A 16,139-nucleotide genomic window follows, 5' to 3' on the forward strand; every position below is an offset into this window, starting at 1 on the left:
CCAGTGTGTGTGTTGGTGTCCTGAGATGCAATCTCCAGAGAGAAGCTCTTTCCCATACTCTTGGCCCTAAGGGCCTTAGCTTTCAGCAGTGCCCTAGAAAAGGCCACTTTGCACTGAGCAATAAGAGCGTCCCACCTGCACGACTCTTGACTTGCCTAGGCTCTCCACTTCAGAAAGCGTCCTCACAGCCACTTCTTTCTTCAACTCACGAATCTTTACAGAGCTGTAAAGCCGTCTGTTCTGTGTCTCTTTCACCAACATTCCCTCCCTTCTTCCCTTCTGGAATTCTGCACTCCTCCCTCTGCAACTCCCCACCCCTTTCCTTTACACTGACCCTCCCTCTGCCTAACTGACTTAAGCCTATAAGTTAGAAAGACTACAGATGGATGCCTATCATTCCAAGCAGCCAGGGTCAGAATGTGTGTGTGTGTGTTTGAGGAAGGGTTGCTTTTGTGCAACACAAAAAGATACTTAATTAGAGCAATATGGTGAACAATATGAAGAATGTCTCTCATTCTCTCATTCTCATCAAGAAAAAAACTTCCCCTCTGAATTTGTATTTTGCTACAGAATAATATATATATATATTTTTAAATGCAAATTAAATACACAGGGTTCTTTGATTTAAATATGCCATTTCCTTTTAGCTGAATCCACATTGAAAAAAAACATAACTGAAAAAGCAAATATTATTTATGCAGGACATTCCAACATCAGACAAGGAAAAAAAAAAAAAAGTGTTTATGGTTGTGGTTTATTTGGTTCACATCCAGCTCCTGCTTTATCCAAAAATATTTTGATTGAAATAAAAAGAAAACAGCGTTGTGCCCCCTAGAGGCAACAGTAAGCAAACCCCCTTTATTGGTCATCTATTGGAATTCCAGGCATGCAGCTTATCCAGCACAGTCTATTAGAGGAAAATGAGTGTGTGTGTGTGTGTGTGTGTGTGTGTGTGTGTGTGTGTGTGTGTGTGTGTGTGTGTGTGTGTGTGTGTGACACATTTATGAATGACGCTCACAGACTTCTAATGCAAAGCTCCATGTTCCTATTTACTATTTCTCTAAACACATCATTTAAAGGGGTTACCTTTCTGTAGATCTGTCTCGGTAACTAGAGAACCAGTTAGGCAATATTAAGCAGAATAAGTACCGCATGTCTCATTCTGTCTAAATGCCTCAATAATTTAGTGATTTGTTAAACGTACTTAAAAGACTGATTCATTACAGCAGGGGAGGTGCTCCTACAATAACTCACGCCCAAGACGGAGACAAACTAGGAAGAAAAGCCAAAACATACACTCAGCAGCTAGTTTAATAAAGCACATGTTCTAAAACTCATCCAAAATTGTTTAGTTGACACCCAGCAAAGGTTAACAGAGCTGAAACTGGAAATGGGGAAGGCCATTTAGCAGCACTAGCAATGACACACATGAGGAGGAACACAACCAAGAGAAATGGGAGGCTGAATAAGAGGAGAGAGGGTGAGTCAGAAACTCTGCCAAACTACAGAGGAAGCAAAATGCCTGCCGCGTGTTTACTGTAGCACTTTCATTCTACACCAGTCATGATGACTGTTAATGGGCTGTGGATTACAAAATTCCCACATAGAGAAGCAGCTAAAGGGACATTTTTTTATATTATTGAATGTCTGAGACTCAAATGTCAGATTAGGCATTTCCACCAAAACTCTCACTTTCAACATAGACTATATATAGACACAAGTGTGGCACCTGACCAAGCTTTTTATGTACTTTTTGAACAACCCATTCCACATTTAGTCCCCATGTGTTGCTATAACAATCTCCATAATACTCCAGATGTAGCGTGAGGAGAACTAGGGTGCAACAACTAGGTTGAAGGGAAAATGCTATTGTATCCATAGACATCCTATACAAATGTGTGTCTCTGAATTTGTGGTAACAGTTTGGGAAGAACCGAATATGGTGAAAAAAAGTCAGGTGTCCTAGTCAGGTTTTTAATTTTCAAATAATACTGCAAGAGGCCAAGTTTTCAGATTTTACAAGCAATGAGCAACATGAGCAGGCATGGAGTACCACGATTTGTCCTGAGTGGTTTGTTATTTATGGTTCATAAATATAAATGTTACTTATTCATTCTCTCTGTCTCTCTCTCTCCATAAATGTTACTTTTATTCAATCTCTCTCTCCCTCTCTCTCTCCATAAATGTTACTTTTATTCAATCTCTCTCTCCCTCCCTCCCTACCTCTCCCCACAAATGTTACTTTTATTCAATCTCTCTCTCTCCCTCTCTCCCCCCACAAATGTTACTCTTATTCAATCTCTCTCTCTCCCTCTCCCCACAAATGTTACTCTTATTCAATCTCTCCCTCTCCCCACAAATGTTACTCTTATTCAATCTCTCTCTCTCCCCACAAATGTTACTCTTATTCAATCTCTCTCTCTCCCTCTCCCCACAAATGTTACTCTTATTCAATCTCTCTCTCTCCCTCTCCCCACAAATGTTACTCTTATTCAATCTCTCTCCCCCCCTCTCCCCACAAATGTTACTCTTATTCAATCTCTCCCTCTCCCCACAAATGTTACTCTTATTCAATCTCTCCCTCTCCCCACAAATGTTACTCTTATTCAATCTCTCTCTCTCCCTCTCCCTACAAATGTTACTCTTATTCAATCTCTCGCTCTCTCTCTCTCCCTCTCCACAAATGTTACTCTTATTCAATCTCTCTCTCTCCCTCTCCCCACAAATGTTACTCTTAATCAATCTCTCTCTCTCCCCACAAATGTTACTCTTATTCAATCTCTCCCTCTCCCCACAAATGTTACTCTTATTCAATCTCTCTCTCCCCCTCTCCCCACAAATGTTACTCTTATTCAATCTCTCTCTCTCCCCCTCTCCCCACAAATGTTACTCTTATTCAATCTCTCCCTCTCCCCACAAATGTTACTCTTATTCAATCTCTCCCTCTCCCCACAAATGTTACTCTTATTCAATCTCTCGCTCTCTCTCTCTCTCTCTCCCTCTCCCCACAAATGTTACTCTTATTCAATCTCTCTCTCTCTCTCTCTCTCTCTCTCTCTCTCTCTCTCTCTCTCTCTCTCTCTCAAACTGGGAAGGCACCATAGAGCATGTTAAAGGCAGATTGAGCAGGTGGAAGTGGCTCTCAAGGATGTCCTACAGGGGGGGCGAATGTTGGTAATCAACAACCTAGCCCCGTCGACCCTCTGGCTCAACCTGGCATGTGTGGAGCCACCACCGAACCTGCTGGCGAACATCCAGGCTCTGCTAGTGGACTTCTTTTGGGATGGTCTACACTGGGTTCCTCAGAGAGTTCTTCACCTGCCCAAAGAGGAGGGGGGGGGGGGGGGGGGGGGCAGGGGCTGATCCAGTTAACCAGCAGAACTGTGGCTTTTCGCCTGCAGTTCCTCCAGAGACTTCTCACTGTACCAGAAGACGTGGCATGGAGAGCAGCTGGACATCTCCAGTGCGACAGCTCCTGCACTGTCCAGAGCACTCATCTTCTCAAGGGTTGTGACACTCCGGGAGCTGGTATCCCATCGCAGGTACGGACCTATCACGGACAGAGGACCTGGCAGCACGTGTGGGGCTGCGGTCCCTGCGTGTTGTAAATCAGCTCCTACACTGATGGAGGTCTGCCCTAACACTGGAGGAGCATGTTCTGCTGAGTAACTACCAGACCACCGAGACCTGTTCCACAGAGACGAGACCTTTTTGCCTCGGCTTGACATTGCTCCCGACCCTAGGGTGTGAAGGTCCACTCCTGGAGTACCGGGGTGAGAGCACGTTGAACTTTGGGTCAGTGTCGGGGAAGCTGCTCTGTGTCAAAGGTCTAAACAAGAAAAAACTGAGCGGGAGGGTAGACACCCAATGGAGAAATGTTTTGGGTTTTAATGATGATATTAAACCAGAATGGAGGGCGCTTTATAAACTACCATTAACAAAAAGGGCTGCCGACCTCCAATGGAGAATTTTACATGGTATTATATCTGTAAACGCTTTTATTTCGGTTTTGAATCCTGACTTTACACATGACTGTCCTTTGTGTTCACAGCGGGAAACTGTATTTCACACTTTTATTCATTGCCCCAGGTTACAGTCACTGTAAGGTTACAGGTTACAGTCACTGAAAGCATTTCACTGCATGTCGTACCCTGTATGTTTGTGTATGTGACAAATAAAATTTGATTTGATTTTTGATTTTGTTTGTGTTTTTTTTTTTATCTTAAGGTCTTTTTCTCTTGATTTTAATGTTCAGGTTTTTATTCTTGGTTTTAAATATGTCAGAACACACAGGTTCAAGTGCCAGCTGATTAATTTTATCTTCGGTCAGACGAAAATGGCAATCTGAGCAAAAAAAATTTAACAAAATCGCTCAAAACATGGACTGTGATGCGAAAATACTTTTCTCCAGACTTGTTAAATCAAGGAATTTAATTGATTTTAATTTCTATAAAAGCATGAACGATGTAATGAAGTTCTTATTCTCTCTCTCTCTCTCTCTCTCTCTCTCTCTCTCTCTCTCCAAATGTTACTCTTATTCTCTCTCTCTCTCTCTCTCTCTCTCTCCCTCCCTCCCTCCCTCCAACTTTTACTCTTATTCTCTCTCTCCAAAATTAGCATTATATTTAAGCATTGGAATAATATGGCTAGATTAAAAAACGAATTATAAGAACTGGTACAAAACAAGCTGACTGTCAGTTGTCGGGGAATGGCGTTGGCTCTGGTCGGACGGCATCGGCTGTTTCTTGGCCGATTCCGCATGTCGAATCAGCGGCGGAGCTCATTGGCGAGAAAGAGAATCCGACTGCCTATTTAGCCTAAAGAAACGCTTGTTGTCAAATTCGCATTTGTCTTCGCAACTTAGCAGATATGATTGAAAAAAGCTACACTAATCTGTGATGAATGATCGCGGCAGGTGTAAACGCTGCTCGCTTTAGATATTTAAATTTGTAGCTCTAGCCGATTTCCCTTTATGGATGCTGAATACAGACTACTGCCACCTGCTGGTCTGAGACAGTTATGTTCTCTCATGCGAGGCAGAACATACACGCACGGTTTGGTGTCTCCGACGCTCCTGCCTAAAAATCGCCTTAATTTGCAGCACAATTGGCAGATGCCGATTAATAAAAATGGCAAAGATTTAAGGTAAACAAATAACACTGACAACAAAACCCAAATATAAGTATATGTTGTTTTTTTCCCCCCACAATTTAACATGGTATTTTACTAAACTCCAAGTTTTCACTATGGCGACATATAAATGAATTAACATCTAAAACAAACTATGAAGTATTTCTTGTGATTATACATATAAACAAATAAACATTGTAAATTAAGAATTTTAGTCACTACATTTCTTGGGCTGAATAAACTATTGAAACTTTCAATCTTTCACAAAGCACATCCCAGCCATTACGGTTGCACCAGCCAGTGCACTCCTAGTGCTCGAATAAAGTCGGAGGGTTATTTAAAGAAAAGCCTCCATTGTCAAACGTGGCAAATCAAATATATAGATCAGAAACCTGAATTTCATACTGGATCGGTCGATTTACCAACGACCGCCACAGGTATTGTTAGCCAACAGGGCGCTGCTTCTTCTTTCGGCTGCTCCCATTAGGGGTCGCCACAGCAGATCATCAGTCTCCATACCCCCTGTCCTCTACATCTGCCTCTTTCAAAACAACTACCTGCATGACTTCCCTCACTACATCCATAAACCTCCTCTCCTTTTCTCTTCCTCTTCCTGGTGGCTCCATCCTCAGCATTCTACTACCGATATACCCCATGTCCCTCTCTGCACATGTCCAAACCATGTGTTTCTAGGAAAGAAGAGCAGCTATGGAATTCCTAAGCCATTAAACCACAGCAACAAAAAATTGCATACTGAAAGCTCATAGAGCTCTACCTCCAAGTTTAAAATACACTGGAAACACGGATAACGCCCCAACACAAAACAAAACCGAATGAGCGCTAATGATAATATAGCGAGCCCCATTTCTCTGTGTCCCAGTTACAGCATCTACACTGAGGCACTGATCCGAACATGCACATCTTGCCTACTGGTTGGTTCTGCCCGAGTTCAGAACCTGCTTCTGCGACCTGGAAAATGTGCTAGCCTTGAATGTGTGATGGAGTGGACACATTCTAAATGTTTCATTGATGCTGAACATTAGAACAGAACCAGCGTATTGTAAGGTGTTATCTGTCAATCATTCTTCAGCAAAACAGAAAACTTCATGATGTTGCAACAGTTGTCTGTATCATACTTGTTTGGCATGCAAGCTAAAAATTCATCTGTTCATAATGTTAGGATCAATTAATGTTGTTGATTCAATGAATAACTCATTATACCCAGTGACATAAATCCTGCCTGAGATATAGACTGGTTTCTGTATTTAGGCACAGACATGTTCCACACAAAAATATCAACGTGCTCTTGATGCAACCAACATTATTCGTATCATTATCCTTAACAACGTGGAAAGACAAACCAAATAAGCATGTGCTCAGTGAAAGGATCGCTCACTCACCCCGATTTTCCATCACAGAATCTGACACAAACCAGTGAGTCGATCCTGCGGATGCAAATGAAAAAGATGATTAAAACAGCTTCATTTCATCTTTGACACATTATATAGTCAGTGATAAAATTCTCTACGAGATGTATAACTGACAGTCTGAAAATCAAGATATAATGTTCACAATATTCATAAAAAAAATAACCATTATGGCTTAATTTTCACACACTACAAAATGACAAAGAAATTGAATTTTGACCAAAGAAATTCCTCTGTCTTCATTATCACAAGCAACAACAACAAAAAAAGCATGACAGTGCATGTTAATATCTTAACACTGAAACTAGCTTTCGGGAATCTGTTGCTTTTTTTCTTGTTGATTGAAAAGGATATTTTCACATGGAAATCATCGGGGATGCAAACTTTCGCACTCAACTCTAGCTGTTGTGTATGTGCACACTTTTATAACAGAAGAGTTTAGCAAATGTCTCCCACATGCTGCTTTCTAACATTCCTTCACCCTGCATTAATGCAAAACGCTCGATATTTCAGTCTTCGTGCGCAAACTACTGACTAATATAAACAGAAACCTCTGAACACTGACAGCTAGCATTGGAAACGCACTGTGTAGAAGGTCATTGGCCTTGCAAGGGGGTGTTCGTTCTCCGTGTATCCAGTTCACAGGTCTCCGAGCAGCAGATACGGTACATGGGCTCGCTTCTGCTCGATCTGTACAGGTCAGAAAGGGGAAGTTTAAATTAGCAGGAACAGATAAACACTTAAATACAGACACAGTAGCAGAGTCATCTCCTGTACACACACTGGGTCCTTACAATTTCTAAATTATTCTGGGGAGTTTATTTAAAAGCGTAAGGAAAGAAATGTAGAAGGAGAATATGCATTATATACATTTTCACATCGTTAACTTCAAACTGCAGCCATTTCCATCTTATATATAAAGCTAGCGGGTTCTTAAGGTTACATGGCTGGTAATGCTAAAACCCCATGAGGTGAAAGGAAGGGTTTGACAAAAAAAAATCCTTAAATAATCATGCATGATTAATTACAAAAAAATAAAAATCTAAACGAGTAAAAGACTTTAGTTGATGCAGAGAATTCAGATCATGTTTATCAGATTGAAATGGACAGAGCATGAGAGGAGGGGAGTAAGTGGATAGATGAGGCAGAGAGGAGAACATGGCAGAGAAGAACAATGAAGAGAGACACAAAGTGGAAGCGAGAGTGATCGAGGGAATGTGAGAAATGCTAATGAATATCTCTCGAGACAGAGCGATCGATCGGAGTGAGGCAGAACAGACTTCACAGGCCAACTTCTCTCTTGCACCATATCACAGCAGCAGAACAGGAGGCAGGAGAAAAATCTCTCTATGTTTGATCAATGTGAAGAACTGACCAAACAAATCCTTTTGAACGAAGGATGTAACGGTACACAAAAATCACGGTTCGAGACGTAGCTCGTTTTTTAAGTCACGGTTCGGTCCAATTTCGGTTCGGTTGGGGGGGAGAAATGCAGAATATAAAATGTAGCTTTTTATTAATGTGGTTTATTATTATTAACATTTGTGAACGTCAACAGATTGTTTTGTAACAATTTTAACATTTTGTAACAATTTATACAAATAAAATATATACAAATAAAATAGAATAAAACATTTTAAGCAATACACTTATTACACTGATTAAATTGAGTATTTGACTAAAGAGTAATCGATTAAATTGGCACAAATGAAATACAATTAAATAAACTGAAATTTTATGAAATAGTTCACATTGTTGGACCCCATTTGGATAATACACGTGTGTGTGTGTGTTTTACATTTAATATAAAATTTTCTAATGATATGATCTACTTAACTGTTCTACTTAATTCAGCATAATTTAACGTCTTCATTCCTTCGAACCATCATTCGTTCACTCCCTCGATATGTGGAATTGTCAGGATTTTCTCCTTTTAAGCTGGAGATAAAACGCTGAAGAATGCATATCCCTAGACTGTCGTAAAAAGGGAAGTGGCACTAGAAAATCGTATTTCCGGTACGGAGAGAGTAGCCACAGTGTGACTCTAGTTGCTTTTTTATAGCCCTGGCATTGTTGTGTATGGTTTCAAGTTTAATAATCACAATAAAAATAAATGTAAATGCAAGATGGAGACTAAACAAACTTGCGGTCCGCCACCTAATACGTTCCCGAGGGAACTCAGATTTTAACCATGTTCCGAAAGGATTTAACTGAAAGCTCTGTACCGAGAAGGTTCAGTACGGATACACTGTTACATCCCTATTCAGAACACATTTTGAACATTATAAACAGGACACGCACGCTCTGCAACGTCACTTTCACTTACTACTTATAGGAGTCAGACCTGCTGATCTAACTCAGAGCCCACTGAAAAAAAGGCGACGGGAGCAGGTTTAATTTTAGTCTTCTTTGTAGGCCTATTTTTCAGGGAAAAGAACACATGTTGTATATGTATATGCAGCAAAACAGGTAGAGTATTTTGGGGCTGCTGGTGTGCTTCAAAGTAGCGTGAAAAAGGCGAGTCTAACGGTGTGTATGTGTATGTACAGAGTAAGAGGAAACAAGATAATTTCTAATACCACAACATCCAAAATCACCAGCTAAACATTACATTTAGTTTATGCAAATGCACAAAGCTCACAAAACGAGAGTAAATGCTTGGGTTAAGAAGGCTGAGGTTAGCAAGAATTTGACCGTAAGCCTCAGCAGCTTGACATTTTTGAGGTTTCAGCAACTGAAATAATCCTAAAACTGTATAACACTTTCTCTGGAATTGCATGTTCTGTCAACGTGCCACCAAAAAAAAAAAAGGGGGTTAGGGTTAGGGTTACACTAACAATGGCCATAAAGTTTGTTTACAAAATCAAGATTTTCAAACAATCACAGCAAATGTATATACATCTAGATCAACCAGCATGTGTGCTTGTGACATTTGGTTTGGAGGGTGGTGTTGAATTTTACCTGTTGGTTTCTGAACTGCAGTCTGATGATTGTGTATGCAGTGTACACAATCATTTACAATAACATGGCCATCCTGTTCGCAGATGTGCTGGGAAGCTTTATATGAAAAACAGCGTGTCCTAATATGCTCTGGTACTCATCATTAACAATGTACCAATAAAACGATGCACGTGAGCTCGTACACAAGTGACTCGCATACGTGAGGTAAATACAATAAAATGCTCACTACAGAGGCAGAAGAAGAGCAGAGAGGTCTTCTCTTAGCAGTTGACATGAATTACTTCCGATACATCGAGCAGCAATCAGCAGCATCAGTCAATATTTTCTCTTGGTTAAGAGCTTTCCAGGCTCACCCTCGTATTTCCCACAGCATTTAACAAACAACGTGCTACATTTGATTCAACACATGGAAAGTAGACGTGAGCTTGGTACATAACCAAGACTTTGGCGTTCAACAAAACACTGAAAACAATACAGTGTCGTGGAAGCACTCTATACATTTACAGCATTTGGCAGATGCTCTTATCCAGAGTGACTTCCAATTACCTCATTTATACTACTGCTTAGCTGAGGGTTAAGAGCCTTGCTTAAGAGCCCAGCAGTGACAGCTTGGGGGTGCTGGGAATTGAACTCACAACCTTCTGATCAGAAGTCCAACATCTAAACCATGAAACCACCACTGTCCCCTATACAAAATGAGACTGTGTACACACCATTCTACCTTAAGCAAGCTCATGCTAATGATAAATGCTAATCCCAAACACATCAATCTTGATTAATCAAAATGATGTTTAAAATCAGATTTCTTGATTATTAACTTACCTACTGTCATGTTTTATCTTTTTTTATTATTATTATTATTATTATTATTATTATTATTATTATTATTATTATTATTCAGATAAACTTCCAATCTTCACATCAAATTTGCAGATCCTAAAAAACCCTAGCAATTGAGTAAATCCTAAAGTTTATTCCAAATGTATTCTTTAAGAGATATTTTGGAATCCTGTTCATCTGTCTGCATCCTTACAAAATCAAATACTTTAACAAAGGGACCTTAAGGTGCATTGTATAATATACTGTTGCCAAGATTTGGAAATGACTACAGTCAAATTCTGGCTTGCTATTGCATAACCTCAGTCTGTAAAGCGAGCACAATGGTGGAATGGAGATGTTGAAGTGGCAGCGTTCTGTAGGAACGCAGAAGTCAGTGTTTCAGTTACAGTAAATCTGCTTCAGTTGTCACACTTCATCGCACAGGGCATTCAAACAGTGGTGAATCCGACGCTGTGATATGGACGAGCATGCGGGTGACTTCCTATATACCAACAAAGCGTGTGGGTTTGGGTGCATGACGTGTGTGAACATGCAAAACACCATTAAACTGACCAGGACATACCGGCATGACCATATCATGAGTGTACATGATGAATCTATGATGAATCATTCCCTTAGGCTTAAAAGCAATCTAATGCTTCGTAGACATCCTTAACCACATATGCATAACAATCTAACAGACACAAACATGTGCGTGCGCGCGCGCACACACACACACACACACACACACACACACACACACACACACACACACACACACACACACACACACACACACACACACACACACACACACACACACACACACACCACAGGAGGGGAAGTGAGAAAATGGGATGTAACTGGCCTAGTTCCTAAATGAGTGTTAACTCCTAACGAACCGCCATGCACCAGTCGAGATGGGGGGGGGGGGGGGGGGGAAGAAAGAAAAAAAACGACCCTTAGGGAACAAACATCAGCTGTACTGTAAATTAAACAGGGAACTTGTGGAACAGGAAGACAATTTTTACAAATGTGATTTCTCACTGTTCAGACAAAGACTAAAATTGCAGGAACTAAAGCCGACAGCGGCGACTTATTTGCTGTGCATAACTACGAGATGTCATTGAATGACCTTTCCTGGCGACTCTATTCCAGACATATATTCTGTTATATAGCTGACTGGAATGGTATAAATCATGAAGGTAACCTGAGGGTCTTCATCAGGAACATAATGCATGGTGTTTAATAACATTAGGTTATAAAGTCCTAGAACAAAGTAACAACACGTAGAAACGAAGTGGAAAGCGAGTCTGAAATACATCGTGCCAGTGGATCAGTCATCCATTCATTCAACACAAATAGAGGCAACATCTAGCAGCATCATGTGGTGGTAAACTACACAAAAATGCCATCTAACTGTTAAATGCTTCGTCTGCCACACCGCTTTGTGCAAATAAAAACAGGGGTATAATTTGAACGGCTAATAATAGCTTAACACACATAAACATAGGTTTACCAATGCACATTGAGCTGCAACACAATAAAGCTCCTTTTGCCCAACATAGCAAACAAAATATGTTAGAAATATGGAAATGAAACATGTGCAAGCCTGCAGCACTTTTCCACAAATATTACTTTATCACAGCAATGACCATTTTGAAGGCGTTGATATCCTCTGTGGAATTCAATTTATATGTAATGGGAATAAATCATTATTAATCAGGCCAAAAATATTTAAACAGCACCCCAAAAAATGTTTTGCTTATATTTGTGCTGAAATGATGAGATCAATTGGTCTCAATCTCACATTCACTTGACAAAGAAGAGAACTCAAAGCTGACCCACTGAGCTCATACTCACAGATTTCACCTCAGATGCTGGCCTGTACCAAAGACTAGATCCAGTCAGACAAGTATCTACATGGAAGCTGTGAGGAAAGATCAGCAGCCTGCTTTATCTCCATCTGGCACAGTGATCTTAGCCCAGATCACGAGCACCTACACATCCTAGTCCCTATCTAGAATGAGAGGACGACAGCATTCGCTCCAATTCCGGGCCGCCTGTAACGTCATAGCCGTGCTTGTCCCAGAAAAGCTCGGCTCACCACAGGGACTGGTGGCCCACTTTACAAGGAGTCCAAAAGGCTGCTCTCTCACTGTCCTCTCTAAACTTTAGTCCTCTAGACACTTCACATGCAAGATCATGTAGCTGACTCAGAACTGAGAGACATGAGCCTAAAGAGGAGCTTAAACCCCACAGTCAAACTGGTTAAAGCTGCACTGCTTACTTCATGAGATGGAGAAGCCTATGTTAAGCACAAGCTGCCATTTTTTTTTTCTTTCAATGCAGTTCAACTTTGAGTGATATAAAGCTGTGTTTCCAATAAAAAACCCTGAAAGCAGCTCATGAAGAAATGCGTTTTGACTGTAAACGTTTTACACATGAATCTCTTCAGACCTGGTTTGAAATAAACTACTTTCATAAATCCTATCCAGGTAAACCGAGCTGATAGATGCCAGTAATATTACAGCATGGTCCTGAAAGTAAGCGAACATCTCCATTACAGCCTTAGATCCAAAAAATAAAGTGCACCAGGCCTCATGACTTTTATATAACTTCTAAGACCTTTATATCAGTAACTAAGTGATTTGACCAGGCTGAACAGTTTGGGTACATTACATCTTCCTGGGTTTGTTTGTTTAAGTAACAGTTGTTATCTTACAGCACTGTAACAGCCTGTGAGACTCAGCTGATGGTAACCTCTACCTGAACATTTATTACACGGACTATATTAAAAGAGAGGGCTATCTTTTATTGGTGCTGCTGTATCGCCTGGCCAGTTGTTTTACTCCTCGCCTCATGTTGGAGACATGACATGTGTCATGAATAACATTGTATAATAAAAATATCATAGCATGTCCTATAATTTGATCTCCATATTGATTTTACATGTGAGGCAGGATTAAACAGTAGATTATGAAAACTTGGGTTTATCAATTGTTTATCTGTCAAAGCACATGATTTATAGGGATAAACCTCAAATTTTATTTACTCAGCCAAGACTTGAACTAAAAAGTCGGAGCAGCTGACACTTCAATAAGCCTCGGGTTTTAAATTAGGACAAATATTACATATCAATGGATGATGAATACTTCAAAACAAAGTCTCATGAAAATAGAGACGCTTCATTGTATTGTTGTTTGTCACTGGGGTGTTGCCAACAAGATCTTTTTTTTTTTTAAATACCTCTAGTGTGTGTATCTATTAGCTGGGAATGTGTGTATTTAATTAGCATTAAATCGAATAAAACCTCGATGATTAAACAGCCGTCCAATTACGCACCTGGAATTGCTACAAACAAAAAAAATACTTTATTATATCTCCTTAGTGACAGGGAAAACGTACACAGCGGTACCTTTACCAGACAGTTATCTTTATTGAATGGATGACTTCTAAACAGCTACATATTACATCGACTGAATGTCTTCATTGTGAGAACGGCACCGCAGATCGACATATAACAAGATGATCGAAACAAAAAGAGGTCCTGCCAGATGTTCCTTACAAGAAACCCAGCAGTGATATTTAATTGCATCTTACAGATTACCCTTGGATCAAAACAAGGCATTTCCAAGAGCTTCTTCAAAATCATTACAGAGATGTAAATATGACTTCAGCTTGAATAAAAGCAATAAAGGCCTCCATCAGTCATATACCATTTCATATGGCAGGACATCACTGGGTTCGTGTGAGCAAGTCAGATGATGAACTGCTCCCAGGGAAAGGTGAAGTGTGCATCAGAGACAGGGACAGGGACTGATCCTCACATTCTCTCTCTCTCTCTCTCTCTCTCTCTCTCTCTCTCTCTCTCTCTCTCTCTCTCTCTCACACACACACACACACACACACAGGACTGATCAATTGGCTCGCCTGGCAGTATTGATTATATGGCTGTCTTATGTTACCCGCAAACTGTCCTCTTTTAAACCGCGATGTGACGCGTGTGTGTGTGTGTGTGTGTGCGCGCGCGCGCGTGCGGGGATTGGTGACAGATTTCTATTCTATTTGTGAGAATACACGTTAACTGAACAGGTTTTTTATTTATCTCTAGGATTATCATTTATCTCTCTCGCACGCGCGCACACACACGCGCACACACACACACACACACTCTCTTTTTGTTCTCTCCGACAAATCCGCCATCACCTTTCCTCCAATCATTACCAACACCTTTGTCCGATAATTCACAATGATTGACCGTAAGAAAATATTAGGAACTCAAGATGATTTAGAAAGAGGAAGGATTTAAAGGAAAGCGTGTGTGTGTGTGTGTGTGTGTGTGTGAGTGTGCGCGCGCACGTGCAGCGTTGCTGATGTTCCTTTGTAGCGTTTGCAAGTTTTCAGCGATTTAAAATAAATAACTAAAAATAAAAGCAATAACACAACGGCCTACCAGTTTTCTTTGCATTTCTTGGAGAGAGAGAGAGAGAGAGATAGAGAGAGAGAGAGAGAGAGAGAGAAAAAGACAGAGAGAGAAAGCGCGTTTCACCTGCACTGGGTTAAATGCATGAATGTGCTGCTGCTCCACAAAACCTCTCAAAGCACGCGCAAGTTTCATTGTAAGAGGCGCGAGCGCACAGCATCCTTTTCCTTCTCCTCCACACAAACTTTCTTATTCTCCCATTTCTTCACTCTCACTCTCTTCTCTCTCATTCACACACACACACAGACAGACAGAGCATGACCGGTCAGCTCTCCTGTTAAAAACCATCATCTCTCACCTCTCACACTGCGGTGCACGGCTCACTTTCTTCCTGCTCTTTTGCTGACTAATTTTCAGGCTGTGCAGACACCGCCACTTCTTTGCCACTCATTTTTTTTCCCACCCCATTGAAACTTTTTTTTAAAGGTACCGGAAATGATCCCACACATACCTTGGTAGTTGTAGTTCTAATCCTATTCAGATCCAGTCTTTATCGCTGTGCGTCACATCAATACCCAGAATGCTCTGCAAAGGAAGCGACGCCCCACAACGCAATCTGTACCGTTATTCCCCTTTCCAGGATAACAGTCTCTCTCTCGCTCTCTCTCTCTCTCTCTCTCTCTCTCTCTCTCTCTCTCTCTCTCTCTCTCTCTCTCTCTCTCTCTCTCTCTCTCTCACACTTTCTTTCACTTTCTTTCTCCCTATCTCTCTCTCTCTCTCTCTCTCTCTCTCTCTCTCTCTCTCTCTCTCTCACTTTCTTTCTCCCTATCTCTCTCTCTCTCTCTCTCTCTCTCTCTCTCTCTCTCTCTCTCTCTCTCTCTCTCTCTCTCTCTCTCACTTTCTTTCTCCCTATCTCTCTCTCTCTCTCTCTCTCTCTCTCTCTCTCTCTCTCTCTCTCTATCCAGGGATTCAGAGCAAACGCGGACTCTTGACTGTTCTATATTATTAATACATCAATAGACTAATTCAGGACATGTATAATTCAGTAATGAACATCAATAATACAAAATGTATAGGAAAACAATCCTATAACAATAATAATAATAGTTATAAGTATAAAGAAGTTCTATTGTTTAGATATAAATGTATATACAAATAAATATAAAAAATATATAACATTTATTATTATTATTATTATTATTATTATTATTATTATTATTATTATTATTATTATTTAACAACTACTACGTCTACTACCACTATTACTGCTAGTAATAAAACCTGCTTTTCTTCTTCTTCTCCTTTATTATATAATAATCATCATCATCATCTTTGTTATTATTATTATTATTATTATTATTATTATATTATTATTG

At 40.4% G+C, this 16,139-nt stretch overlaps 1 protein-coding gene across 8 annotated transcripts in view; it reads right to left on the reverse strand.

Annotated features, from left to right (window-relative positions):
- The window catches only part of phactr4b (phosphatase and actin regulator 4b), a 36,150-nt gene extending 20,886 nt beyond the window's left edge, over positions 1 to 15,264 (reverse strand). For 3 of the 8 annotated variants that reach the window (XR_014534237.1, XM_083545608.1, XM_083545603.1), the window contains exon 1: positions 2 to 269. Coding sequence is in view for 6 of the 8 variants with exons in the window: in XM_083545608.1 (XP_083401734.1) it covers positions 2 to 56 (55 nt within the window). In the remaining 2 variants the exon portion in view is untranslated. Of the gene's footprint in view, position 1; positions 273 to 6,530; positions 6,576 to 7,142; positions 7,248 to 14,889; positions 15,026 to 15,121 lie in introns of those variants that run through there. The other 5 variants (XM_083545611.1, XM_083545606.1, XM_083545607.1 and 2 more) reach the window with 4 other exon arrangements.
- Positions 15,265 to 16,139: the final 875 nt, after the last annotated feature.

Source organism: Silurus aristotelis (genome assembly GCF_946808225.1).
Source record: "Silurus aristotelis genome assembly, chromosome: 1".
Taxonomy (NCBI): Eukaryota; Metazoa; Chordata; class Actinopteri; order Siluriformes; family Siluridae; genus Silurus; species Silurus aristotelis.